The sequence below is a fragment of the Peromyscus californicus genome, unplaced genomic scaffold (assembly GCF_007827085.1).
Source record: "Peromyscus californicus insignis strain IS unplaced genomic scaffold, ASM782708v3 Scaffold_25__1_contigs__length_3188244, whole genome shotgun sequence".
Lineage (NCBI taxonomy): Eukaryota > Metazoa > Chordata > Mammalia > Rodentia > Cricetidae > Peromyscus > Peromyscus californicus.
In genome coordinates this window covers 2,798,760-2,826,750 of record NW_026294536.1, presented here as the reverse complement: position 1 = coordinate 2,826,750, position 27,991 = coordinate 2,798,760, and the positions used below count along the sequence as shown (strand labels likewise).

General features: G+C 39.8%; 1 protein-coding gene across 1 annotated transcript; it reads right to left on the bottom strand.

Moving 5' to 3' along the window:
* Positions 1-1,581: 1,581 nt before the first annotated feature.
* Positions 1,582-23,456, bottom strand: Cldn16 (claudin 16). Its single transcript, XM_052753884.1, has 5 exons — positions 23,306-23,456; positions 12,958-13,060; positions 8,081-8,245; positions 4,674-4,865; positions 1,582-3,846 (listed from the first exon to the last, which is right to left on the bottom strand). The coding sequence occupies exons 1-5, from the start codon at positions 23,417-23,419 to the stop codon at positions 3,713-3,715; spliced, it is 708 nt and encodes a 235-aa protein (XP_052609844.1). The 5' UTR covers positions 23,420-23,456; the 3' UTR covers positions 1,582-3,712.
* Positions 23,457-27,991: the final 4,535 nt, after the last annotated feature.

Genomic DNA, 27,991 nt, shown 5'->3' with positions numbered 1-27,991 from the left:
GAGTGATAAATAGACAATTGTTCAAAAACTGATAAAACTGATCAACTGTGTTTGAAACAGGATGGCCGTTACCCCAGGAACCAAGAGAGTAAGGGCTGGAGAGCAGGATCCAAACCTTGTGGAGGGATTGTCTCTTCTCTGACCCTTGATGGTTAACCTTGATTGAAAACTGGACCAGACTGAGAAGCACCGAGGTCATCATGAGGCCCGCCTCTGGCTGTGCCTATGAGGACTTTTCCAGAGCAGATTTATCAGGAGGGAAACCCTACCCCGAACCTGGCCAGGCTTATTATAGAGGTGAGAATGGGCAAAATCAGGTAGCACACTTGCCCCCTGCTTCTGGCTTCTTGGACATGAGCTACTCTGTCCCAGCAGGCTTTCCACACAAGGGTGGACTGAAACTGAAAGTCACAATGAACCCTTCCTGAATTTAGATGTTTTCAGATACTCTGTCGCAGCAATAACAAAGTGACTGATACAGCATACGTCTGACTGCACAGGTAAATTCACACTGTGACTATGTGGCCACCGAGTATTCTTTTGTGCATATACTTCAACAGTAACATTATTGGAAAAACTAATGACAAGATGGTAAATAGAAAACATTCAAGGTATCTGATGAAGCCTTTCCTAACCAAAGCACGATAGTTTGGGAAATAAAATAATTAGAATGGATTCAATCAAAGAAACTCTGGGTCCCCAATGATATTTTAAAATGCATAGCACTGAAAACCTGTACACATCATTTTCAGCAGCAAAGGGACACACCTGTGTCTCCATGTCACCCTCACATGAGTATATGCAAACTTCACTGTACAAGTGTCCCAATTTGGATGATGAGATGTTGGAAGGTCACTGGGGGCGTGTCCCTGAGGATGTGTCCCTAGGGATGTGTCTCTGGCATCTACATCTTGTCCTGGATTCTTCCTTCTATTTTTTGCTTTGTGATCAGGATGAAGGTTCTCTGCTCTGACATGCTTTCCCTATGAGGATGGACTAACAGCTCTAAAATACTGATCAACACCAACATAAACAATGCCTCCCTTGTTAAGCTTTTCTCAGGTATTTGGATATAATGAAAATAATACTAACACAATATTTAAATAAAACATATTTTTGATTGTTTGTAGTTTACATCTTCTTATGAGGCATATATAAGTGTATAATGGCAAAAGGCAACTTTCAATATATGTGGGAGGGGAGGTAAACAACATTGCAGTTTTATCCCATCCTATCTTTTGTATTGTGGTGAGCAGCAACAATTAACTGCTAGAAAACAGTATATTGATTGTTTTCATGCCTCAGCCTAAGAGCATCATGTGTGTGCACTTAGGTTTATGTTATCTTTTTCTTTCTTGGCATTTTGAGTGACCACTCTGTCCCATTCATTTGTAACTAATATCTGTTTTGCATCTGCTACTATACAAGAAAACGTTTTATGCTTAGTTTTGTGATGTTTCATTAAACTATAGTGTACTAAGAATAAATATTTCAAATAACTTTCAAAATCCCAAATATATTTTAATTACTGGTACATTTTAATACTGATATATTTTAAAAAACATTTTAATTAATAAAAAATTTTGAAATATAACCAGTCTCTGAAATAGTCTCATACAAATGAAATCTTTAAAATTCAAAACCATTTACAATCTAGAGGACTATTTAATTTTCTTGTCTTTCCTTGGAAGAACTGTAAGATTCTTATTACACTATCTAAAGTGTGATAGATACTGTGACAAAATTAAAGCAGAAGGAAAAAAATACAAGGTTGAAGGCCTGTAAGGACCATGTAGTGACTAAAAACACTTGCTGAGCATGAGAACCTGTGTTTGGATCCCCAACACCCAAGTAAGAGATTGGGAGTGGTGTCTCAAGCCCGTTTCCCCAGTGCTGGAGGGTTGTGGTATGAGGCAGAGATGGGAGGATTGATGAGGCTATCTGGCTACCAGGCTCAGGTTCAGTGAGAGATCCTGTTTTAGTGCAATAAGATAGAGTAATGGAGGACACCTAATACCTTAGTTTCATTTTCTCATGGTGTGATAAAGCATCCTAACCAAAGCAACTTAAGAAGTTTATTAGAGGGTTTATTTGGCTCCAAGTTCTAGGCTGTAGCTCATTACTGTGGGAAAATCAAGGGCATAGGAACATGGCATACATAGTCAAGAGGAGAGGTCAACTAATTAGTGCATGTGTGCTTAAGCTCAAAACATTCCCAACTAACATTCAAAATTAAAAGCAAGTTAGAGGGAAAAAAAGTGCAAAAGGTTTGGAAATGTGTAGAATAATATCCATATGATGATCATGCAGATTTTTATGTGTCTGCCACAACATTAATGACATCTGTGAGGCAGGAGGATCCAGCTGTTCTTAGTAGTAAGATTGGATTATAATTACTCCAGAAGCCAGCATTAAGAGGATATTCTAAGATATCTCCATGAATTCATCAAACACAGTAGGGTTCCGACATTTCATTTTCATATTACTCTTAGTTTTCTGAGTTAGAAGCACTTTTTGGGGGGGAGGGGTCCAGAAACTCACAACTTCCTTTCTCCTTTCCCAAAGAATTAAATTTTAGTTTGTTTGACAGTTTTTAAGGTAGTATAAGAATATTCACATTATCTGTTTGAATGAGAAGAAACTGGGAAAATTGATATTAAATTTTCTAGCCTTTAAAGAACTTTATGATTAAAAACATTCAATATATCATGTTGTAAATATGCATACATCTCTTTAAGAGCCTTCACTGACTTCTTTAGGTGTTTATATTATTCTTTTTTATCTTTCTCAAAACAAACCTCATATATTTTATGAGGAATTTCTTCTGTAGATTGGAGGAACAACTTGAGAATATTAAAATCAATACGTATTTTCTACATTTTGTTACATACTGAATATTTAGCAGCTGGACTCTGAGCATCTGGCAATGATTGGGCATCTTCACTGGTGAATTCTAATGTGGTGCATTTTGGATGTTCAATCCATATGTGAATGACTCCCTGGTCAAGTCATTATACAACCGAACATAATTTGGCAATGTATAGGCAGATTTGGGGTGCTACGAAAATTTTCCTCTGGTCTCTTGCATTAGTGAGGAGAAATTGCCCTTGACTCCAACATCAATTTAACATTTACCATTGACATTTAGAATGTGAAAGGGAAGCTCCCATCTGCAGCTCCCATTGGAGGCTAGTACATGACGCTGGTATTTTCTGCTTCCATTTTAATAATATTTGAATATGTTAGATTCTGATCTATACAAGTTTAAATTTAGAACAATAACCTTCCTTCAAGTTATTGACGAATTCCCTGAGAATATAAAAACTGTGCTTTGAGTCAGGAACAGCTAAGAGCTCCTCGATCCTTTCAAAATTAGAACCTTGGACCTGTTTAAAATTGCCTTGTGTTTCTGAAGCATCATTTCACTTTAATATCACCACGTCATAATCTTCAAAAGCAATAAAGATATCTGAAACATATTTCTACATTCTATCAGCCTTAACTCAAAATAGAGTGTGCCTGTGGGGCAACAGTAGAGAGATTCATAGAAGATGTGACAGCAGAATCAAGTATTTTGATTGACCCAGCAATTAATGAGTTGAATTTGAAATGTTAACAAAATACTCCGAAATTGATCAGTTATTTTTATTAACTTGAACACATTGATTGATTAATTAAATAACATAAAGCACAGATTGACATTTGGCCGATTTTACACCCTGGTGTCTACAGCATACATTTTCGCTGTCTCTGTCCGAGGGGCCATGTAGGACTTGGCCATGGAAGTACCTGCAGTGGAATAGCGCTTCCTCATGGCATAAGGATAGTTCCTCTCAGGTCCAACATCTGTTTCAAAGAGAGAAATGTAGAAAAATGAAAATAAATATGACCCAGTTAATTTTCAAAAATAAAAAACTAGAGTCATTTTATATGCTATTCTCCAAAACAGACCAGGACACACACGCACAAACACATGCTTGTGTACATACTACATACTCAGACACATACACACTCATGCATGCACACACATATGCATATATACACATACATTCAAACACACAGACACATATACATATGCACACACACTCACACACATGCACATATATACTCTCTTTTACACACACACACACACACACACACACACACACACACACACATAAGTCTCAGTTGAAATCATCTAGGAATCCTAAATCTCAGATGAAGTTCTGAGTATTTCAAACTGAAGTTATTTTTATATCAAAAACGTGGCTGAATAATTTCCTTTGTTTTATGATGAAGAGATCTAGGTATTTCAGGTAGATTTTTAGAAAACTAATATCATAATATCATATATTAAGTTCCTTATCAAAAAAAAAGTTGGTTGGCCCTCAGGCAAGCTCTCCATTTAACCCTAAACATAAATTTAATTGATTTAGTGAGGTTAGATGCATAACAATGATCATTGTACATAAACTGCTGGTGCATGTTTAGATACTAGACAGAGTTGCAACTCTGGATTTTCTTGGCTACTAATATCTACTACTGTGATAGATCTTGAGTACTGCAATTCAGTTGTCTTTGAACAACTGAAACTGTGAAGGGTATCAGAGTCATTTGGTCTGATGGAGAAGTGTTTCTTTTGAATTGGGAAAGACAAACGTAAAAGAGTAGCTCTTACTCTGCTTTGTCCTTACCTTTAAAGAGGTACAAACAGCAGGTGAGGAGACCTCCAGCTAAAAAGCAACCCAGAGACCCAGCCATTCCAAGCCAGCAGGACCAGCCAAATTTATATTGGATCCCAAGAAATATATTGTGTATAATCAGAGAAGAACGCTCGACATAAACATCCACAGCATACCACACAGAACCAATGATTCCAGGGGCACCTGAAAGAGACATGGGTGGGGGCAGGGTTCAGGAATAATGCAGAGCATTCTTCAGATTGAAGTCACAAGGACCTGCTTATTGTTTGAAATGCATAGTGTCATCTGAAGCAGTGATACTGCTACTGTGATTCACGAACAATTGAAGTTTGGACAGCTTCTACTGTTGCCTTTCAGTGTCCCTCTTCACAAAACAAATCAGCTAAAATCAAAAACTCTGAGGGCATCTTATGTTGGAGAGGATGTGGAGTAAGGGGAACATTCCTCCACTGCTGGTAGGAGTGCAAACTTGTATAGCTACTTTGGAAAGCAGTACGGTAACTTCTCAGAAAATTGGGAATCAATTTACCTCAAGACCCAAGGGATCCTCAATCATACCACAAGAACACTTGCTCAAATATGTTCATAGCAGCATTATTCGTAATACCCAGAACCTGGAAACAACCTAGATGCCCCCCCACCGAAGAATGGATAAAAAAAAATGTGGTACATTTATTTACACTAAAATGAAATAACACAGTTCTCATCTGTTTGTGTAACTCTAAAATGATTGTTATGATTCTTTTTAAAAGTTTCACATTTTCCCAAAGTTATTTTTGTTTAGCTATATATCATTTAACAGAGAAATTTGTGTGGTGGCATGCTATATACATGAGCTACATGTCATGCCTATGTGCACACACACACTTACATGTGTACAAAAATATCACAGCTCATTGATTCCAAGGCCACAGTGAGCAAAACAATTTTAAATTGAGGTCAATATCAGGAGAAAATAATGCAGTGAAGAAATGCAATAACCATGAGTGACAGAAGTCTGCTGTAACAGGGTACGATGCTTTACAGAAAACATTTTTTAAGTGGAAGGAATACACTATAAAGTAATGATAAAAATATACTAACTATATCAGCAGTTAACATACTGTGCATTATCATCAAGTAGCATGTGCTATAGTTGTGTATGTTCATCTGTGCCAACATTGCCACAAATATATGAGAAATGCCTTATGCTAGGATGATATGACAGTTACTGCATTCCTAGGGAAAATGAATTATTAGTTCCATTATGCTCTCATGAGGCTCCCATCATATATATGTCTTGTCCCTCAACAAAATGCTTTATGTGGCTCATGAGCATTTCATAAATGAAAATATTTAAAACAAAATTTGAAAACAGGAAACACAAATAATATAGAACATGTTTTCATTCTATGTTAATTTTCTTCTTTTTAAAATTTCAGTTTTTGAGACAGGATTTCTCTACACAGCCCTCACTATCCTGGAAGTCACCATGTAGATCAGGCTGGCCTCATACTCACAAAAATCCACCTACCTCTGAGAGCTGGGATTAAAGGTGTGCACCACCACACTCTAGGCCTTCTATGTTCATTTTCAATTAAAAGTATATTCTGTTAAAAAAAAAAAAATTCTGCTTCCAAGACTCTTGTCTGAAGCTCTTCTAGGTACCTGGTCAACACCTTCATGTAAACTGTGCTGTCTCAGACACACAGTCAACACCCACATGTAATTGTGTTGTCCAAGATATGCAATCAACACACACATGTAACCATGCTATTCCAAATGATACACAGCCAACACCCACATGTAATCATGCTGTCCCAGATACACAGTTAACACTCTCATATAAACTGTGATGTCACAGTACACAGTCAAGACCCATAGATAACCTTGCTGTGCTACATGGTTTTATACCAATTTTACATAAGCTAAAAAGGAGGGAACCTCAAGTATGAAAATGCCTCCATAAGATCTGGTAGTGGGACGTTTTCTTAATTAGTGATTGATGGGGGAGGAGTCAGCCTAGGGTGGGTGGTGCCATCTCTGGACTGACGGTCCTGGGTTCTATAAGAAAACAGGCTGTGCAAACCATAATGAGAAAGCCAGTAAGCAGCACCCCTCTACAGCCTCTGCTTCAGTTCTTGCCTCCAGGTTCCAGGCCTGTTTGAGCTTCTGTCCTGACTTCCTTCCATGATGGACTATGATGTGGAAGTATGAGCCAAATGAGCCTTTTCCTCCCCATCTTGCTTTTGGTCGTGGTGTTTGAGCATAACAATAGTAACGCTAACTAGGATTCATGCTGTTCCAGATTCAGAGTCAACACTCCCACATAGACTGGGCTATTCCAGATACGGTCAACATCCACAGGTAAAGCGGGCTATCTCAGATATGCAGCCAATACCCACATGTAAACTGTATCTAATGCCGTTCAATTCAGTGTGCTAGGGGCAGAGGGGGAGATAAACACATCCCATGTTAAAAAATAAAATAAAATAAAGCTCGTTCTTTTCTAGTAACCGCTGTTCCATATTCCACACCATGTCAAAACGAGCCAAGAAAAACTGCATCCCTTTTGCATTCTGACTGAAGCCCACAGATTAGCCCCTTGAACAACTGACTGGTTTGAAATGACAGCACAGGGTTCCACTATTCTAAGTATGAACTGCGTATCAAAGGCCAGATCTGAACGAGAAAGGCGACAAGTGGGAGGCAGAGCAATGAGTTGAAAAGGGTGTTTTGAAAAATGTTTGCCCTCTGAGAAAATCGTGTCTTCCCTCCCGGAGAGTTGCCAATATCTATTTTAGATATTATTTGGGTTTATGGTTCTAACTGTTCGTCCAAGCAATTCAAACATGTAACTATTAAAAAAGGGTATGTTTCCATCCCTTTCTACCACACTGTTACACTTACCAACTAATTAGAAAGACCTTTTTGCAAATTTCAAAGCAGACGTGCTTATAAAGGCTGGAGAGTGGGAGGAGGGAGGACAGGAGAATCCATGACTGATATGTAACACGACCAGAAAATCTCTTATATAAAATAAAGAAAAAAAAAAAACCTGTGTATGTGGCAGACTCATTTGAGACAATGCTTTTGATCCTTAGTTATCTTGGGCCATTTAATTTGACTGCATTTATTGTAACACCTACAAGGATTTTCTTAAGTGACTTGAATTTTTGTTTTATTGTTTTATGAAAAACAGAGTATCTAGTGAAGCCTTAATTTTTTTTTTCTAAAACAAACTTACACAGCATGACGCCTGTTAATTAAATTCACGGCTATATATAAGAGCTGTACACTGTGAGGAGGCAGGTCGTGGATACGGTGCCTTAAATGAGGAGAAGTGATAAATTCCGGTAGCAAAGCCGGAGAATGATCAGGGACTCACAGTCTCTGGATATAACAAACCAAGCCAGTACCTGCAATAAGCAGTGTGGTCCCAGCAACAAAGCAGAGGCGGACTTTAATGTGTGGCTCGCCAGGTAGGAACTTCACACAGTCGAGCCCAAGGAGCAGGGTGATAAATCCAAAGCCAGCAAGAATGTCCGCTGTAATCATCAGTGCCCGGGTTGCCACCAACTTCACTGGGAAAGTGTGGAGAAGAGGAGACATGGTAACTCCCACAAGAACATCACAGAACACAAGATTAGACAAAGCAACAGAAGGCCACGCACAGAATTCAGAACTCATACTTATATAGGCTTCAATATGAGCGCCTGTAATTTTTCACAAAATTCAAAACTATCATGAAGCAGCTGCTGTGGTGGGATCAAAACTCTGAGTGACAGTTACACAGACTTCTACATAAGAAGGGCTGGGGATAAGGCTCAGAGATAGAACACTGTACTAGCACGCAGGAGACCTTGTGTTTCACCCTATATACTAAAAAGAAAGGAAATTATATCCCAAATAGCGTATGAACTACTGTTACATTACCTGGATCATAGAAAAGATTAATACATTTATTCCTTTTATTATGTACTAATTATATTTTATGCATAATAATCTGGAACCTCCCTGTCTTTAAATATTTTTTCCAGTGAGGAAATAAAATTCTGGCTTATGTTTGTGGAAACACAGCCAATTTTCCCTGTTTAAAATTTTAAGATGTGTGTGATACACCTGCAGAAGAAAAAAAAGTCAGTGTACCTGGGGTGATATTTTATTTGTGCTCTAATAAATAAAGCTTGCCTGGAGATCAGAGGAAAAAGACAGCCACTATAAGTAAACACAGAAGTCAGGCAATAGTAGCACACACCTTTAATCTTATCACTTGGGATGCAGGGATCTGTCTGGACCTCTGTGAGTTCAAGGCCACAGTGGGGAACAGAGCCAAGTGTGGTGACATACGCCTTTAGTCCCAGCACCAACCATAGAGGTCTGAAGGTCTGTACAGACAGCCAGGAAGTGACAGAGCTGGGCAGGTAGGGGAAGTGATGTAGCTGGGCTGAGACAGCCAATGAGAGAACAGAACAGAAAGGAATATAGGCGTGGATATACAGCAAGTCACATTCTCTTTGGAAGCTGTGGAGTTGGTGAGGTGAGGTTAGCTGTGGCTTTCCCTATTTCCCTGATCTCTCAGGTTTTCACCCCATATCGGGCTCCATGTTTTTATTTAATAAGACCATTTAGCAATTTGTCTACATGCACGAAATTTCCTCTTACCTTATCAGCAGGTGACTATACTCTATACATGTCCATATATTTTTATTGTGATGATTCTTACTGTCAACATGACAGGATCTGGAATTGCCTAGGAGACAAGCCTCCAGACACGTGACTGAGGGATTGCTTTGTCTCTAGGCCTGTCTACAAAGGATTCATCAGTGAAGTTAACTGAGATGGAAATTACCCATCTTGAAAGTGTACAGCTGTTTCCTAGGTTGGAGTCATGGGCTATGTGAGAAGGATGAAGTGAACTGACCTCAAGTGTTCACCTTTCCCTGCATCCCAATTGTGAGTGTAATGGGACCAGCCATCTCAAGTCCCTGTTACATTGACTTCCCTGCCTCAAAACTGAAAGAAAGATTAAGAATATTAAGCTTTATGAGCTACTTTGCTTTACTTTCCTTTATTTCAACACACCTTCTTGATTATCTCTGGCATAGATGAGTGGGCCCCCTACTGAGAAAACTTTGCCTCACCCAAGGCCATTAATGCCATTAGGATGAGATAGTCTGATTTCATCCATATCTACATGGGCCCCAGTTTCCTCTTCCTCTAGAGACTCTCCCATGTTCTGTTCCATACAGAGGGTCTTTGTGAAACTCTAGGATTTGAGCCCATGGTCACCCTGGTTCCAGGAGGGCAGACCTACAAGTAAAATGTTCAGGCTAGCTATGGAAGAATTTCATTTGGAGGGGGTTGAGTTCTGGCTAGCAGAACAGGGTTAGCTTTCTTATTTGGGGTTGCTCAAACTATTTTTGTGAAGAGAAGCGCCACGGGACAAATGTCCATCTGGAGTCACATACCCTAGGTATACAGGGCAAATTGTAGGAGTTATTGAACTCGATTCTATGAATTTAGGATAAAATGAGGAGAAATCTCTACTCCTCATAGATAGCATCCTAACCAATAGAATATAGAGATGTTGTTTTTCCAGAACACATCTTTATCATCACTGTCTTTAAACATATGGCAATATTTAAATAAAAGTGAAAGGTCTTCAACTTATGAAAACTTAAGCAAGAACAAAGGACAGACGTGAGATAGCACAAGCAAAGCATTAAAAGTAGCATATTAAAATATCAACAGTTATTTTCCTCAAGAAAGGTTCTAGGTCTTCTTCCACCACTGTATGTACCAACATTTAAAAGTTCTAATTCTTGATTGTCTTCCCACACCCACAAGATGGCTCATCAGATAAAGGGGTTTATTTCCCAGCCTGAAGACCTGACTTCAATCCCCGAAACCCAGAAAGAAGGAATGAACTAACTCTCTGACCTTCACAACTATACCACGGCATGTCCATGCCCCACTCCCCACCCACATAAATAAGTAAATAAATAAATGAATAAACAAACAACATGATAAATAAATAATTAAGAAAATAAATAAATATGTTTGTCTACACATTGCATTTTTAGAATAGGCTGAAAGCTTGGCCATTCCTATTCATCAAATCATGTTGGTTATTTGTGTGTGTGTGTGTGTGTGTGTAGATAAAACTAATTGAATATAGGGAGGAAATGGGGGAGTCTTAAAACTTTTTTAAGCTCATCCTGAGTGAGGTAACCCAGATTCAGAAAGACAAACATGGTATGTACTTACTCATGAGCACATATTAGATGTAAAGCAAAGGATAGTCAGACTACAACCCACATCTCCAGAGAAGCTAGGAAACAAGGAGAACCCTAATAGGGATGCTTGGTTTGCCCTGGGAAGGGGAAATAGATGAGATCTCCATGAATAAACTGTGGGGGGGGGCAATAGAGGGGAGAGAATGGGGGATGAGAACACGAAGGCATGGGATGGTCTAGCTGGGACAGAGTCGGAGAGCAATGAAAGAGATATCTTGATAGAGGGAGACATTATGAGGTAAAGGAGAAATCTGGTGCTAGGGAAATTCCCAGGAATCCACAAGGATGACCCCAGATTAGACTACTAGCAATAGTGGAGAGGGTGCCTGAACTGGCCTACCCTGGTAATCAGATTGGTGAGTACCCTAACTGTTATCATAGAGCCTTCATCCAGTAACTGTTGGAAGCAGATGCAGAGATCCACAGCTGAGTACCAGGCCGAGCTCCTGGAGTCCAGTCGAAAGGAAGGAACAGGGATTCTATGAGCAAAGGGCATCAGGATCATGATGGGGAAATCTACGGAGACAACTGAACCAAGCTCATAGGAACTCATAAACTTTAGCCTGACAGCTGTGGAGCCTGCATGGGACTGGAATAGGCCCTCTGCATATGGGAGACAGTTGTATAGCTTGGTCTGTTTGAGGGGTCCCTGGCAGTAGGATCAGGATTTATCCCTGGTTCATGAGCTGGCTTTCTGGAGCCCATTACCTATGGTTAGATGCCTCCCTCACCCTAAATGCAGGGGGGAGGGGCTTGGTCCTGCCTCACCTGAATGTACCAGGCTTTACTGACTCCCCATGGGAGGCTTTACCCTTTTGGAGGAGGGGATGTGGGGTAGATGAGGGCAGGGGAAGGTAGGTGGGGGGAGTGGGAGGAGGGATGAGAGGGGGATCTGTGGTTGGTATGTAAAATGAATAAAAAAACTTTAATTTAAAAATCAAAAAAAACCTTTTCTAAACAAAAATTTAATAAAAAAGCTTTATAAGTTATGGCAAAAAATATTTCAGACACCTAACTCCAAAAATACAAATGAAGTTTTTTTGAAGATTGTTCTGTTTAAGTGTTTTTGGGTTTTTTTTTCTGGACTGAAATAGATATCTGGGGGAAAAGAGCATTACATAGGACCCACTTTTCATTTATCTTCTCATGGGGCACTACCACCCATCATTGGCTTTGAAAGGCACTAATAGCACTTGCCTTTCGTAGCAGGACTGGTATTTCTTGGCATGGTTCAAAATTCTTAGTAAATAAGTCAATGCCTTGGAGAAGGATTGAGGCCATCAACAAGGGCTTGTTAATTTAAAGATTGTTTTATTTATAAGAACATGGCCTTGCAAATATCAAGGCAGGATTTAGAGCTAAAAGAAAGTAGGATGAAAGAATCGACTCCAACACCGACAATGATGATCCCTCACATTTACTGGTGTTCTCATGTCCTGCTTCGATATTCTCTCTCTCTCTCTCTCTCTCTCTCTCTCTCTCTCTCTCCCCATCTGGCACTCATGTCCTGATCCAATATCCTGTCTCTCTTTGACTCTCTTTCTCTCTCTCTCTGCATCTGATACAAATCTATCTTAGCAAATCTTCAAGTGGGAAAAGAAAACCCAGGAAACTTTCTGATTGAGCTAAGTCATAGTTGGAACCCATCTACGAATGCTATTCATCTACTTTGTCAATACTAATGATAAACTCACAACACCCAAAGGGGAAGTTTTAATTACTGAAATACTTATATATAAGCCCACTGTATATAAGGCATTGTGTCAGGTCCCTTGTCACATAGATGAGACAATATTTTTACTATAAAAGGATTTACAAAATCAGGGGGAAAGGTGAAATATGATTGACGTTTCAAAAATGATATCAATTTCTAATCATCAATATTTCAAATTAAAGCATCAATACGTATAGCAGTAAACATAAACAAATAGAAATTTGAGCTCAGAATCCCTTGGCACACCCTTTCTGGCGAAAAGGAAGGTTTGCAGTGTACGTACAGGGGTGTTCTGCATATATGGAGTCATACTCGTCACAGGTTCGTATCCCATCAAAAGCGTTGGTGACACACTCCCACCAGAGGCCTCGGCATTTTGTGCTCACCTGGAGGTGGGAAAAGACACCGTGTGAAACAACTCATGAAGCCCACTTCATTTCTTCTTGGTCAAATGGAAACTCTGCTATCATATTTGCCAGCAAAGGACAATGGTTACAGGCATGATTAGAATTCTATTTGTATAAAGCAGCAATGCACATTGGAATTAGTTTCCCTTAAACGATGACAATTAAAGGCATTCTAAGCCCAGAAATGAATTTACTTCCTGACTGGAGGGGGCATGTGGAGAAGTAAGTCATGGCTGAAAGGGATGAAATCAGAACTAAATATATTCTTCTGTCTTTGAGTCATGCTTTAACATAAAGACAATCCATTTCACTTCCATGTCCTAACATTTACTCATAAATAAATCTATAAAACAATAGATGGTAATGGTAATGTCTCAAGTCTATCAGGAATGCACATTAATTCATCTTCATTACAGACATTGACTCTCATGAAGAAAGATGCTGTTTTATATGAGGTTCATAAATTTAAAATTAGCAAAGAAAACCAATAAAGGAAAAAAGGCAGCAATAAATGACTGAGAATCTCTGATCATCTTCCTGCCTGCTCTACTGACATATTACAAATGTTGAAGCTATGACATGAATATAAAAGAACCAAGAAGTAATCTAATACAATTTGACAGTTGTAAACCACTTTTACTTGGGATTAGCCTGCAGATGACAATATCCACTTAGAGCTAAACGGTCCCAGCGCTGTGAGTCTTCTAATCTTTTGTTGGTGGACTGGAAGTCACCATAAACTTTTCAAAAACAGTAGTAAACATCTCAGCAGACAGCCGTTTCAAGTGTTCTTGACAGAGTCATGAATATGGAGCAGAGACAATATGATTGTTTCTTCAGACTCGATAACATACCCTATTACCTTGGAAATCTAAAGCTAGCCTAGAAAACCTTTAGCGCTACTGTGGAAAGTCCCACTTTACACCCCATCCCCAAAGAATAAATAACACAGTAGGGTGGGGAAACAGCCACAAAGGGAGAGGTGTTGGAATGGTACCCAGAGGAGGGAGGGCACAGAAACACATTTTTCGAAAAAGAAAATCACATTAACATGAGCATGGTAACATAGCAACTCTGAAACGCTCGCCCATGTTCTGCGGGGGGCCTGATAAAACTCTTACGGATACTCTCCTTATTGCTTTTTGCGTAAACTACTTATAATTGGTAATGATTAACGATCATATGGAGTCTTTAAAGCATCTGCTATTGAAGTATATTATCATGTCATTTGTTTCTTAAATAGCATGAATGAGATATTATCATCCATTCACAAATAGGGAAATGGAGGCATGGGAAAGGGCAAATACTGTAACAGCACAGTCAATCATAATGCAGGAGACCAAACTCCAACTGAACCGTAGGTGTGCGTGTGTTCCCAAGCTTTGCTTGTGGTGTGCTTACAACCCATTTTAAAAAAAAAATCTATTTCAAGCTAAGGTATCCAGTACTTGGTACTTGAGGGTTGGAAGACAGCCTTTGGTGAAGTGGCCCTGACATGATTCTCATGCCAAGGCTCTCATTCTTCAAATCACCACTTTGGCAGGCTGTCCCTCCGGTAATGCTGTAGATTTTATGGACAATTATCTGACCTAGAGAAACACAGAGGTCAAAGCTCTAAGGAAGAAAATCCATCTGGTACAACCCGATACGATGATTTCTAAAAGAAAGACATGCACATATACACGTATATGAGCACAAGCTTGAAACACAGACTAACAATTTTAATAGCTTTGTTGTAATTTTGGGCAAGATCTTCCATTTTTTTATTTCAATTTCCTCACCTGTATACAGGAGATAATAATAGGGTGATTAAAAGTATTAAAAATCACTAATACATAGGATAAATTATTAGCTCAAATGAAAATGGTAGCACATTTCTAAACACCATGAATTAAGTAGAGGCTATATAGAGTTTCACTAAAAATGATGACAGTGAAGAAAGTTAGACATAACAGGATGAATGACAGCCTTCTAAAAGGTTCAACCAGTCGATGACCATGGCCCTGTTTGCAGATACGATCGACTTAAAGGCCTGAAAGAAGACATCGCGCTGGGTTGTACTGATGGATCCTGAACTAACAGATAATGGTGTCCTCATCATATGTCCACAAATGGAAGGCACACAGGCAGAAGGGAAGGAGGCCACAGAGGGGGCGACAGGAACATGGCAGTGATGGGAGTCACATCAGAGTCACAAGTCACGGACAACTCAGAGCCACTAGAATCTGGAAAGATCCAGAGCAAGTCTCCCTGGAGCATCAGAGGCAAGAAATGAAGCCTTGCCAAGATCTTGATTTTAAAGTTTGGGCCTCCAGGACTATGAGAGGATGATTTCCTTAAGGTCATTTATGATGGCTGCCTCAGGAAACTGATACGGTTAGGGTACACACTGACACACTAGCCTAGGAAGGAAAGCAGGCCTTGGTAGTTCGTGTCCTCAGTCTCTCATCTCACAGATTCAGTTTATCCTAACTTGAATGGTACACTATGGATATGAAGGTGTTGCTCCGTGATCAAACAGTGAATTTTCACATTTTCCTACCGTCTAAATCATCCAAGAAAACATTCATGCTACAATATACATGATCACTCCTGCTGCACATGATATAACTCACACAATCCTTAATAATAAAGGTATGCAGCTATAATCCAGTACGGGTGTCAATTTCAAGGCTATTGATCATTTACCTGCCATGACCATATTTCGAAAAGCAATGAGGTCATTAGAGGAAACAAGGAATCCAATTTCATTAGGTATTAATGCTCAGGGGCATACTGTTAAATCGCTTGGTATTCACACTCAGCTAAGATACGTGAGAATAGTGGCTGTAATTAACTAAACTTGTGTGTTAATACAGCACTTACTGCAGACGCCCTTAAAGGTGCCTTTGTGCACAAAAGACAAGGTTAAAAGATTTTTATGTTATCATTTTAGGAAAGCCCTCCTGCTACAGTCTATCACTTTCAGCCAGCCTCACTGGCTGTGATAAAATGGCTTATTTAACTGTTTTACAAGGTAAGTCAACGGAAATTCTTGAAAGCCTTAAAATAAGGTTCTTTAAAGGCTAACTAGTATTTAAATAGTGTAGCTAACCTTTCTTAAAGGGCAAAACCTATAAAATCGGAACTAATCATTTTAATCTCACAGGGTCATTTGAAATAGGAAATTCTAATTTTGAGCTTACTCCTTTTAACATGCAATCGATGTGTTTATAAATAACACAGCCAGCAATGCTGAAGGGATTTATGCTTCAGTGACGTCATTGCTCCCGAGAGTGAGATGGGGATCATTTCCCACACAAGGAGATGAAGTTTTCCAAAGCATCAGGAAAGCAGAAGCCACAGCACATCTCCCGACTGCTTGTCAACACTTCAAGTGGAGAGATGCCGCGGAGAGCCCAGACACCTGGCTTCTCTTGCTCGCGTGGGTAGCTTGGTCTCCTGGCCTCCTTGTGGATGGCAACATTTAGCAAGAGTGGGTGGCTGCTTGCATCTAAGTGAGGTTGTTCTCATCATGTCCCTGCAAAGTCCATTTCACTCATACACAGTAGCTGCCTGGTTCCTCAGTATATTGAATGATTCAAACTTGGTCTATACTAAAAATGATGCTCCTTGCTCTCAAATTTCTACCTGGAATTCAAGCCCCACCCACTTCAAAGACATTCCTTCTTCTATAAGGCACCCCTCTATGCTCTTTCTAGCTGGAGTTTCTCTCTTCCTACTCTGTGATTTCCCAAGAATTTGTCTACAACGTCATGTTCTAATCTGTATCACTGAATGCTTGTCATGTTCTAATTGTCACGTCAACTAATGTTGGGAACACAGCAACAGCAGGGCAGCTGTGACTCCTTGTTTCAAGGATCCTGTTATTCCCCTTCTTGGTATATAACAGATGCTCAATAGATGTTTCCAAAAAAAAAAGTCTGTCAGTTATTGTCAACCCACACAAATGCATATTAACTCTGCTTTGAGATCTGAAATGCAAAGCGGCCAATACTACACTATGCACTTTCTGCTTCTTATGTATGTAAGTTCAGTTGTTAATTCATCTTTTTCTTTCTGTTTGATGCAACGGAGACTCAGTTCGTTAGCCCAAGCTGTCCTGGAACTTGCAGCCATCCTCCTGTCTCAAACTCTTGAGTTCTGGAATTACAAAGATGGACCACCATGCCTGGCTTCATATGTGCTTTCAAGCAAAATCAACAAACTCTAACAGTTAAGTTCATGAGATGAAAAACTACATCCTAACTGGAGATTTACACTGACTCAGGGTATCTCTAAAAACCTTTGGAAATCATATCCGTGAAGACTCTTCCCAGTGAACTATAGTGTCACAAACTAGTTCCTTAATCCTGAGTCGGCTATTGAGAATGTCGAAGCAGTTGTCGTCTAAGGATTCTGTCCTATGGCACAGGCTGCCAGACCCCTTCATGGCTAAATGACTTGACCCCCACCCCAGAACCTATGAAAACACTTAGATTTTGATATAATTCTCTTGTTGCATGCATTAGAATACTGTCTTAAAAAATATGCTCAGTGTCAAAGGTCACAAATATTTCAATAACAGTTAGGTTTTTCCCTTTCTATATAAAATTTTCTCTCTTTGAAGAACCAAGCAGAAAAGTCTCATCATTTAGGCCAAATCCACTTTTTCTTCAGCCTCATTAAACAGCCTCAGGGAATAGATCTTTAGTTCTTAAAAAACAAAATGTTCTTACTAAAATGATGGGCCAAGTGCATGTATTAGTTCTTTAAATTGCAGCAAGGTATAAGACCCTGCTTTTAAAAAATATGGTTGTTTCGTCATAGACATACTTCTTACTTAGGGTTCAATGTCTGTTTTCAAAGATCATCTTTTGGGGGCTGGAGAGGTTGCTCAGCAGTTTAGAGCACTGACTGTTCTTCCAGAAGACCCAGGTTCAATTCCCAGCATGCACATGGCAGCTCACAACCATCTGTAACTCCAAGATCTGACACTCTCACACAGATATACATGCAGGCACAACACCAATGCACATAAAATAAAAGTAAATAAATTACTTTTTAAAATCATCTTTCATTCATTCCCTCAGCAATATGGTACATTTTATAGCACATTCTCCCTGAGTTCATGTTACAAATGCATCCTAATCTCATGTGGACCTCAGTGCAGGAGGAAATCATAAGTTGCATAGGAGTTCATGCAGCCTCAAACGTCTGCTCAAAGAACTTAGAATAAAACAGGAGGCAAACTGGTATATAAATAATCAGTGCACATATTACATATAATAATTTTAATACATATTTTATGTCTGGAAGAATTATAACATCAGTAAGGCAAATAGAAATCTCAGGAGAAAACCTGATTATGAGGGTGAAATAAATTCTAATGTGAACAACCTTCCTTTGAAGTAATAAAAATCTAATCATAACAGTGCTCAGAGTATAGCAATTCCCAGGAAATAATTAACAAAAAATTAACTGGAAATTGAATCATCCGGCGCAAACATTTTTTTTTCCTCCTTCTGGTAGACCAGCAACTTTCTTAAGAAAGTATTGTTTCTACTCCTGCAAGATAATAAATAACTACACATCCTGCAAGAGAGTTAGCATCATAATAATGTGATTAATCCTCCTAACCCTTGTTTATTGTAAGCATCCACTGGTAGACGGATAGCTTCTGCTATGGGACCCCATTGTCTGCCTTGCTCCTCAAGTCAAGCAATAATCAGTCATAAGTAAGTATAAAGCTGGGCAAATCACTGCCCAGAGAAACAAACAACATTCCTCTGAGAGGATCAATAGCAGAAATGAGGCCAGAACTTCATTCTTCAATCTCTCAGTTCAGAGAGCATTACACAAAATGTCATCTCCTCCCCCAGAACAAAACAAAACAATGAGCTATAAATTAATCATAATATATCTGACGCTTATTGGCTGATCTGTGTTTACCTGGTGCTGTGGTAAATACTTTGTAATGCACAGGCTCATTTAACCCTCACAAGAAGCTATGTCAGAGGAGTTATTGTTCTCCTTATAGGGGAGACAAATGAAATTTAACCCGGGTACCTCTGGCACTGGGTCTAGTCTATATACTTCCCCACTGACAAACTGTTTCTGCCGCCATGCTAAGCTAAGCCAGGAAAAAAAAATATGGTGTTGCAGGGAGCATGCTCCATAACTTCAGTATAGAAATTCATATTTCCATTTGACTACAAGGTGAGTGATCCCTTAATCCTGCCAGCGACCCCAAGTTGGTAAGGTGGATTTCAACCTAGGCTTCTTTCTCCCCATTACCTTCTCTAGCACAGGCAGTCAATCACCAACACTACCCATCTGAAATACAGTTTCCCGTACCTTTCCACATCTTTCTACACTTACTATCATTATTGTTCACACAACTTCTGTTTTCCTCCTGATTTATGCAAACATTCTCTAAATGATCTCCTTATAGCTTGTTTTGCCCCCTTGAAACATCCACCAGGAGTAGCCAGAAAGGCTGATATTTTTAAGAAACATGTATGTATTTGCCTACAGTGAGGCACTCTTGCCTATGGGGATCAGACCTATATTTTTCATAAGACTTTAAACCTTTGATTACCTAACCCTATAATTTCCTGTCTACATCAGAAAATATGGACAACACCACAAACATACAATACTACCTCACCTATAGCTCTGTGCATTCCCGATGTTTAGTTCAAACACTCTCTCCTCTGGTTCATTCACTTGCTTTTGCAGCCCTACTTTAGAGGTAACTTCTCAGAAGACTCCTCTGAGTATCCAAAGCAGAGCATAATGTTCACTCACGGACGCTCATCCTCAAGCGTAGCACTTGACACACTGATCTGGAACTGTGTGTTCACCAATTCATGTCCCCCACTACACTGAGAATCACCCTCGGATGCTTCAGAGTGCACAACCCGCATAACCAGGGAGCCACTCCAGTGACAACCCGACTGTAGATGCTAAGGAATGTTTGTGGGGCAAGAGGAGATAGAATGAACATAAAGAGGAAGGGAGAGAAGGAGATGAGAAAGAAGGATAAAAAAAACAAAGGAAAGGAGGTGAGGGAAAGAGGAAGGAGGGAGAAAGAAGCCACAGGATGTGGGGGAGATGTTGAAGACTGGGGTGTGGTAAGGTAGGGCTGAGAAATGAGTCTATGGAATAGAGTGAAGCGAGAGAATATTCACACTAAATTCCCAGTGGAGGTTCTGTTGTTGATGCTATTGTTGTTTTCCCTAAGGAAGCTCTTCATATCTTTGGTCCCTTAATAACTAACCATTGCTCAGGGGTTGCAGACAGTCGGGGCATCCAGATGCTAAAGAGAAAGGTGACAAGAGGGACCACTGAACTTGACTCCATCTTACATTTGAGGAAAGAGAACTGAAGACAAAGTGTGTGATTCGCCTGAGAGAAGGCGGTTAATAGGGGCTAAGAGCTGAGCGAGGACTACAGGCTTGAAAGACCTTTGGCCCCTTCTCCTCAGCACCCAACTCTTCCCAGGAACAATAGACTTAAGGTTACAGTGAGGGCAGGACAGCAGCTCAGCCCATTGTTTAGGGTCCTGCCCACTGTTCTTCCTGGGTGCTGTTCCTTTTGTCCTATTGTTTTTATTGAACACAAAGAACTTCACCCTTCAAGGCAGGTGCATCATAGTAAAACCAAAGAATATCTTTCCTTGTGCCTTTCTTCCTGCCTCTTGCTTTGAGTTATATTCTTTTACAAGCCCAGAGCTATCCCTCATTCTGTATTTTTACCTCACCGGCCTGTCCTCCAAAGCCCGGGCTGCCATTTCTACGCTTTGAAATCGCATCATTTGGAGGCTTATGTTGAGAGCCCATTCTTCCGCAAGACCCATTTCAATATGCCTAATGGGGAAGGACAGCTTGGTCATCTCTGCTCCGATGGTATTCTGCTCATTTACTCCTCAAATGTGAACTGATCTGTGCCATTTGTTATAGTTCATGCTTATCTTTTTTTTCCACCTGCACTCAGCATCCCTTCCTGAAAGGCAAGATGCATTCCTGCCTTATTGTTGCCTCTTTCAGTATCATGGGCACCGCGCCTCTTCATGACATTCAATTTATGTATTTGCCGAGTTGAATTGATCCATAGAACCAATTTTCCAACCCACATGTTTATACTAACAAGGCCATGAGCCAGAATACTTCTTCTGCCGCTTCAAATGTTTTTATCTACATATTTTTATTGCACTTACTTTCTCCCCCCAACAATTGTTTAAAGAAGGTGAAATGTTAGTGTGGACTAGTGGTGATTAAGTAAAAGACAGAGAACAGCCTAAATGGGCCAATGATGATCAGGACCTTCAGATTTTTGCACAAAATATCAAATTTTGTCCCAACCAATTAAAGAAATTACTAGAGAGATTGATGTCTCTTTAAAAATATTGATAGATGGGGACCGTGAAAGAAGAGTGGAGGCTGGGGCAGACAGGGTAGTTTCCACATGCAGCCTCGATGGACAACACACATTTGCCCGAGAGGAAACGGAAAAGACGTTAAGAAATGTCAACTTTTCCAAGGTTAGGATTTACTTAAAGTGAATAATCTGGGCCGCTCATCTCATTCCTTTGAACTGCTAGATGTTCTTGTGCAATGTGAGGGCAAATTGACTAACAAGCTACAGTGAAAGGGAGACGCTGCTTCCACGCCCCTGTTCCTGCCTCCCTCTCAGCAAGCCTGGCTCTTCTCCAGACTCTATTTCTCAACGGAGAAGGTTAGCAACTTTCTCACTCAGAGCAACAAGACTTTCAAACTGCTTCAGAGAATATTTAATCAGTGGCTTTGGATGGGATTTTACATATTTTAAAAACATTTTTTACAACTCAATTTAAAGTATACTCAAGTGCAACGTATTTTTCTATTGATCACCAATGACTGGCAGCCTGAATAATGACAAACTAACAGTTAGATCTACACTTTGCCGTGAGCACTGTCCAAAGGGCACTTTTTTTTCTTCATTACTGCGCAAAAGAACTGCATCCCCAGACTCACTGCAAAGCAGACAACTCAGAGGACTTCAATTTTATAACAGTTTTTGGAAACGTCAACTCTCAGCATTAAGGAGGCATTTATAACTTCATTAGTTTTGAAATGTCACATAGAAATCAGAAGAAATTTAAACACATACACACACAGAGAGAATGGAAAAGATTCCACAATGAAACAGAAAAAAAAATTGTGATATTCACTTCTAACTCCAGCTTAAGAGTCTAATAAACAGAATTCAAATAAAAACATGTCAGCTCCCCGCGGATCTTCCTTAGCCTTCATAGACGTGACACCAGAGCATTGGTGGGTGTAGACCATTCCCCCAGGATACACAGAAAAGAAAAGATGGATTAACCTCTCCCTCTTCTGAGTTCCTCACTCCATAATATTTGTCTGACCTGCATTTTTCTCAGTCCTACCAAGGAAAAGCAGTGAATTTTGAAGATCTGAATTTGTTCAGCTCTGCCTTGCTCATATCCCTACTCTACCACAGTAAACACTTCTGAACTTTGCTTTTTACAATTTTTTTCAGTGAGGGAAAAAAAAATCAAATTCCCAAGGGTAAGTTCACCCAGTTGTCTCACCTTAAGCAGCAGCAGCTGCGATGTAACCATGTTCAAGAGTGGAGTTCTTAAGTCCACAGCTGTTCCTGAACGCTGAGAGGCACTGGGAAGACTTTTCCCCAAGTTTTCTCCTGCTTAAAGTAACTTGTTCCCGTGCTGCATCAACTTAGTGGTTTTAGACACCTTGAGTTTCTTTCCCAAAGAGCTGGGATTACTTTCCCTCTTTCAGAAAGTCTTGCACAAAGTTCACTTGCTCAACAACTCAGATAATTAGGTTTGGAATGTCTCTCACAGGAGTCTGAAATCTGCTATCAAGGTTGACACATTCGTCTTAGCAAAAAAGGCTGGGACTGTCCCAGTGCTCGGCTTGCTATATAAAAAAGGGAGGATCCTGTGGCAGACATTATATAATTATACTTGTGAAAATTGTCCTTAGAAAAATAGATGGATTATTAATTACCTCATCTGTGAAATGGGACAACAGTACTTATGGCATAACCACTTAGTGTTAGGGTTTAAATAAGCTCACAGTGTTAAAATTCATTAAGGATCAGTTTACCCTTGCTGGCTGTCTTTGCTCACATTAATCCTACGACACACACTGGTTTGGGTTTGGCTGTAAGGCTGACAGGAATTTTAGATCAAAACCGAGATTACTGGCTTCTTACCTCTAGAGAGTCATCAGCGTTCACCATCCAACAGTCTGTCCAGGTGGCCACAATCAAAAACCCGGTGGAGAAAAGGGCCAAGAAACAGGCAACATACTCAAGAAGATCCCTCATGGCAGCAAGCAACCCACGAAGAGACACATGGGCAGATGCCCGCCCAGCTGGAATGCTATTGGCTTCTGATGCTATTGGCCTCTGATGCTGGTCCCTGGGGACAAGAGTGCCCAGTCTCACACCCCTCTTGCAGGCACCTTAAACTGCAGAAAGACTTGTACAAACAGGCTGTAATCGAGCGAGGGTCCTGGAGGTCACTATCCAGCAGCCAGGCTCCCAATCAGAAGCCAGGGCAGGCGAAGAACTGAGCACATTGTGGTGCATGGGAGATGGAGCCCTGGCTGTGAGCTAATGGGAACCTATGGTCACAGAGGCCTGTGGCTGTGCCAAGATGGAGGACGGAGGAAGGATCCCAGGCAGGACTGGAGCCTATAAACTGATCTTTCTCAGGCCCTTAGGAGAAGGAGCTGTTCTCCTACCCCTTGGAAGGTAGCTGTATGGTTGACTGATTGCGATTTTATTGTTAGACTATTTTAATATCCCCTGACTACCTTAGACAGACAAGCCACCAGTGAAATTATGCTAAGAAGGCACTAGCTCAAGCAAGTTCACATTCCAAAGGGTTGGGCAGAACACTTGGCAGGAGGCAGGGCCAAAGACCCTAACCTTTCAGGTCAGGGCTGGGAACAAATGTGCACATGCGAGTTATTGTTTTATCTTTATTGACACATAACATTTAGACACACTTATGGAGACGAGTGTGGCTCGTTCACTTGTCAGTGAAATAAAAACTCAAGCACCTACCCTCAAATCACAAAAAGTAAAAACACAACGATTTTCAATAACACCCAAATGTACAACAAATACAAAAATACAAAATTGAGCTATTTCAATATTTTCTTTCTTAATGCAAGATATGGTCTGTGTGCATGTGCGTGTGTGTGTGTGTGTGTGTGTGTGTGTGTGTGTTCAGCTGGCTTACTGTTGACTTACTTTAGAATACACTCATGAAACCATGCTAAATGACTTACAGACATGGTAGCAGGCTCCACAGCATGTTAAGATAGCATCAAAGTCCCCACTGTGCTGGATCCATAGCTCTTAGCGCAGCAGTTTTCAACCTGTGGGTCTCTACTTGTTAGGAGGTCCAATGACCCTTTCACAGGGGTGGCCGAAGACCATTGAAAAACACAGATACTTCCATTACGACTCATAACAGCAGTAAAATTGCTGTTATAAATTAACAGAATTAAAAATTAAGAGTCGTGAACTAGCAACAAAATTAAAAGTTATGAAGCAGCAGCAAAAATGATTTTATGGTTGTGAGTCACCACAACATAAGGAACTGTATTAAAAGGGTCACAGCATTAGGAAGGTTGAGAATCACTGTCGTAGGACAAGAGCTTACGTGGTTTTTTCTGATTTAAATGCTCTAATATAAGTCAGAACAGGCACTGTGGGAGACAATGGAGATTCCTCAAAAACTAAAAGTGTAAAAATGTAATTCAGCACTCTCACTCCTGGGTCTACATCCAAAAGAAATGCAATCAAGATCCTGCCCAGACTTCTTCACTTGGTCCTTCATTTTGCCTGAGATGGATAAAACCTAAGGGTTCATTCACCAATGACTGCATAGAGAAAATGTGCTGTCTATAGATTAGGTAGTACCCTTCAGCCATAAAAAAGGATGAAATCCTGTCTTTTGCAGTGACACCAATGAAACAGGAGGTCATTAAGTGAGTAAGCCAGGCACAGATAGAAAAATGCTACACCGTATCCTTTGTTTGTAGGATCCCCAAAACATTGATTTCAAAATAGATAAAGTGGAATGGTAGTTATCAGGGACTGGAAAATGCAACAGGGAAGGCTAGAAGACTTTAGACAAAGCTGCAAACAGCAGGAATAAATTTGAGTTGTCTATTTTACAGCAGAATGACTATAGCTACAATAATATGAATTTCAAACTAGTCAGTAAGGCTTTTGAGTGTTCTCCTCACAGAAAAATGGCAAAGGATGAGCACAGTCACTGTGCTACTGACTCAGATTTGATCACGATACACTGTATACATGATACTTTGGTCATTGATTTATTTCAAACTTCTCTTTTAAATATTTTAGGTGTGTGTGTGTGTGTGTGTGTGTGTGTGTGTGTGTGTGTGTAGGTTAGCAGATGATTTTCAGGAGTCAATTCTGCCCTTCAACCAAGGGTTCCCTATGAACGGAACTCAGCTACCCAGCCTTGCCCTGCAACTTCTCTTACCTCCTGAGCCATCCTGCTGGTCCTGTGACACTTGTTCAATGATCATTGCTTTCCTTCGTGAATGAAGACACAGTCTGTAGTGTTGGACATACTATGTAGCATTACGAAGTTCTGTTAATACTATTTGGGAGGACTGGAAATTAAACCCAGGACCTTGCTCCTGCGAAGCAAGTGCTTCCTGCTGACCCGCACTGGTAGATGCCTCGATTATAAATTAAATCTATTTGGCTTTTTCTTCTTGCAATTGAGGGTTTTTTTTTCAACCTTTAAAAAGTTTGAATCTTATTGATGGACATACATATTTACAATAAAGTTTATGTGATGAATAAATGCTTTATTTTCTTTCCTTAATCAGTTCTTTAAGATTATTTTAAATTTGCCTGTTTTGATGCTTTGGTTTCCAGAAAGGAAGGAAAGCTAATGTCAACAGTAATACCAGGAGCTATTTACAAACAACCTCTCTGTTCTCTTTCTTAGTCATGAGTCTTTTCCATTGAGCCACACGGCCAACCCTACTCCTTGAAATGTTAAAGGATAAATACAGGTTTACCCAAGTCCTGAAGAAATATTGGGCTTTTCTTCCCCCAAAACTACTTGGACCAATCACATGTTTATAGCTTGCTTTGTATTTATTGGTTTGGCAAAAGAAAGTACCGTTAAGGCTGGATGTGGTGGCTCACACCTTTAATTCCAGCACTTAGGAGGCAGAAGCAAGAAGATCTTCCTGAGTTTCAGTTTCAGGCCAGCCAGGGCTACAGAGTAAGAACATGTCAAAAAGGAAAAACACACACACACACACACAAAGCCTGACATATACACGATAATTAACAGCAAATTGTTTTAAAAACAGTTTGCAGAGGGCTAGAGAGAGAGCTCAAAGGGTAGGAGCACTGGATGCTCTTCTAGAGGATGAAGGTTCAATTCCCAGCACCTACATGGAAGCTCACGACCTTCTAGAACTCCAGTCCCAGGGGATCTAATGCTCTCTTATGGCCTCCTTGGGCACCAGACATGCACATGGTACACGGACTCATATCCAGGCAAAACAATGGCACACATGAAAGGCAGTTTACAATAATGTTTTTGTCTTTTACATTTCAGATTTAAAGATCACAAAAGAATAGCAGTCAATAGGAACAGTGGTAAAAATTAACATGACCAAGAATTCCTTACATTATACCTTTATCTCATGGATTAATGTTAGAAAACTGTGTCTAATGAAACAACAACACATGACCAATCTTTGTTTTATGAAAAGCATCCTGGCATGGTGGGATAATTGGAGTTAACCTCTACCTGAGTGGGTAGCCATTATCGTTTTAAGAGATCTGTAGCCATGAGGTTTTTTAAAAAATACTTTAGAAACATTTTAGTTTCATCAGATAGGCTTCTGTATGTTAAAATAAAAAGAATTATGATAGTAAAAAGATTTTGATAGTAAAAAAATGTATTTTACATAGTTATAATGCAACAGGAAGTGAGACTAGGAGAAAGAAAGTGAAAGAAGAGGGAGAAAGATTCCAAACAGATCATCATCTAAACAGAATCACTTGAGATATCCAAATATTGAGATATCGGCTCATGGCTGGATTAACTGATTTCTCATTTAATAATATTTGGTCATAGAAATTAAAGTAAAAGTCTAACAAACTGAAAAAAAAGAATTGGCTAAAAAAAAAAACAGCCTTCAAGAATATATTAAAATAGGTCTAGGAATATGTCTCAGGTGCTGGAGTGCTTTCCTAATATACAAGACCCTAGGTTAGATCCACAGCACCACATAAACTGCTCATGGTGACCCACGCCTGTAATCCCAGCACTTAGGAGGTAGAAGTAAGAAGATCAGAAGTTCAGTGTCATCCTTGGCTACATAATGAGCTGAGTACCAACCTGATTACATGAGACTGTCTGAAAATAAAAAAAAGTAACATGTAAAAAGGGACTGAAAGACAAAACAAATGAAAAGGAAAAGCACAGGAAACACAGTATGTTTGTTTTGTCCTATTCAGTTTTGTTTGTTTTTATTTTTATCTCATTTCATTATTTTTTCTTTTGAATGCCTGTTTTTTTTTTTTTTTATGAGAGAGAGCAAGAAAGAATGTGGATTTGGGTGGACAGGAAGGTGGGGAAGATCTGGGAAGAGTTGGGAGTCAGGCAACCATAACCAGAATGTATTGTATAAAAATAATCCATTTCAATTTTTTAAAAAAAGAGAGAAAGGATATATTAAAATGATGAACTCATGACTATACTATTTCGAATTTAACATATTTCACTCCATTTTATAACATTAAATTAAAGTGCAGAGCTGAATTTAAAAACATAACAGAATATAATACTTGGTCATAAAGAGGACCTATATGAATGGTAAT

Bases quoted from the DNA above. Each gene is read 5' to 3' on its own strand.
- Cldn16 (XM_052753884.1), bottom strand. From the start codon at position 23,419: ATGAGGGATCTTCTTGAGTATGTTGCCTGTTTCTTGGCCCTTTTCTCC. The intron at 13,061-23,305 runs GTAAGAAGCCAG...TCCCACCTCCAG, and splicing joins ACGCTGATGACTCTCTAGAG to GTGAGCACAAAATGCCGAGG. The intron at 4,866-8,080 runs GTACTGGCTTGG...TGTCTCTTTCAG, and splicing joins GACCACACTGCTTATTGCAG to GTGCCCCTGGAATCATTGGT.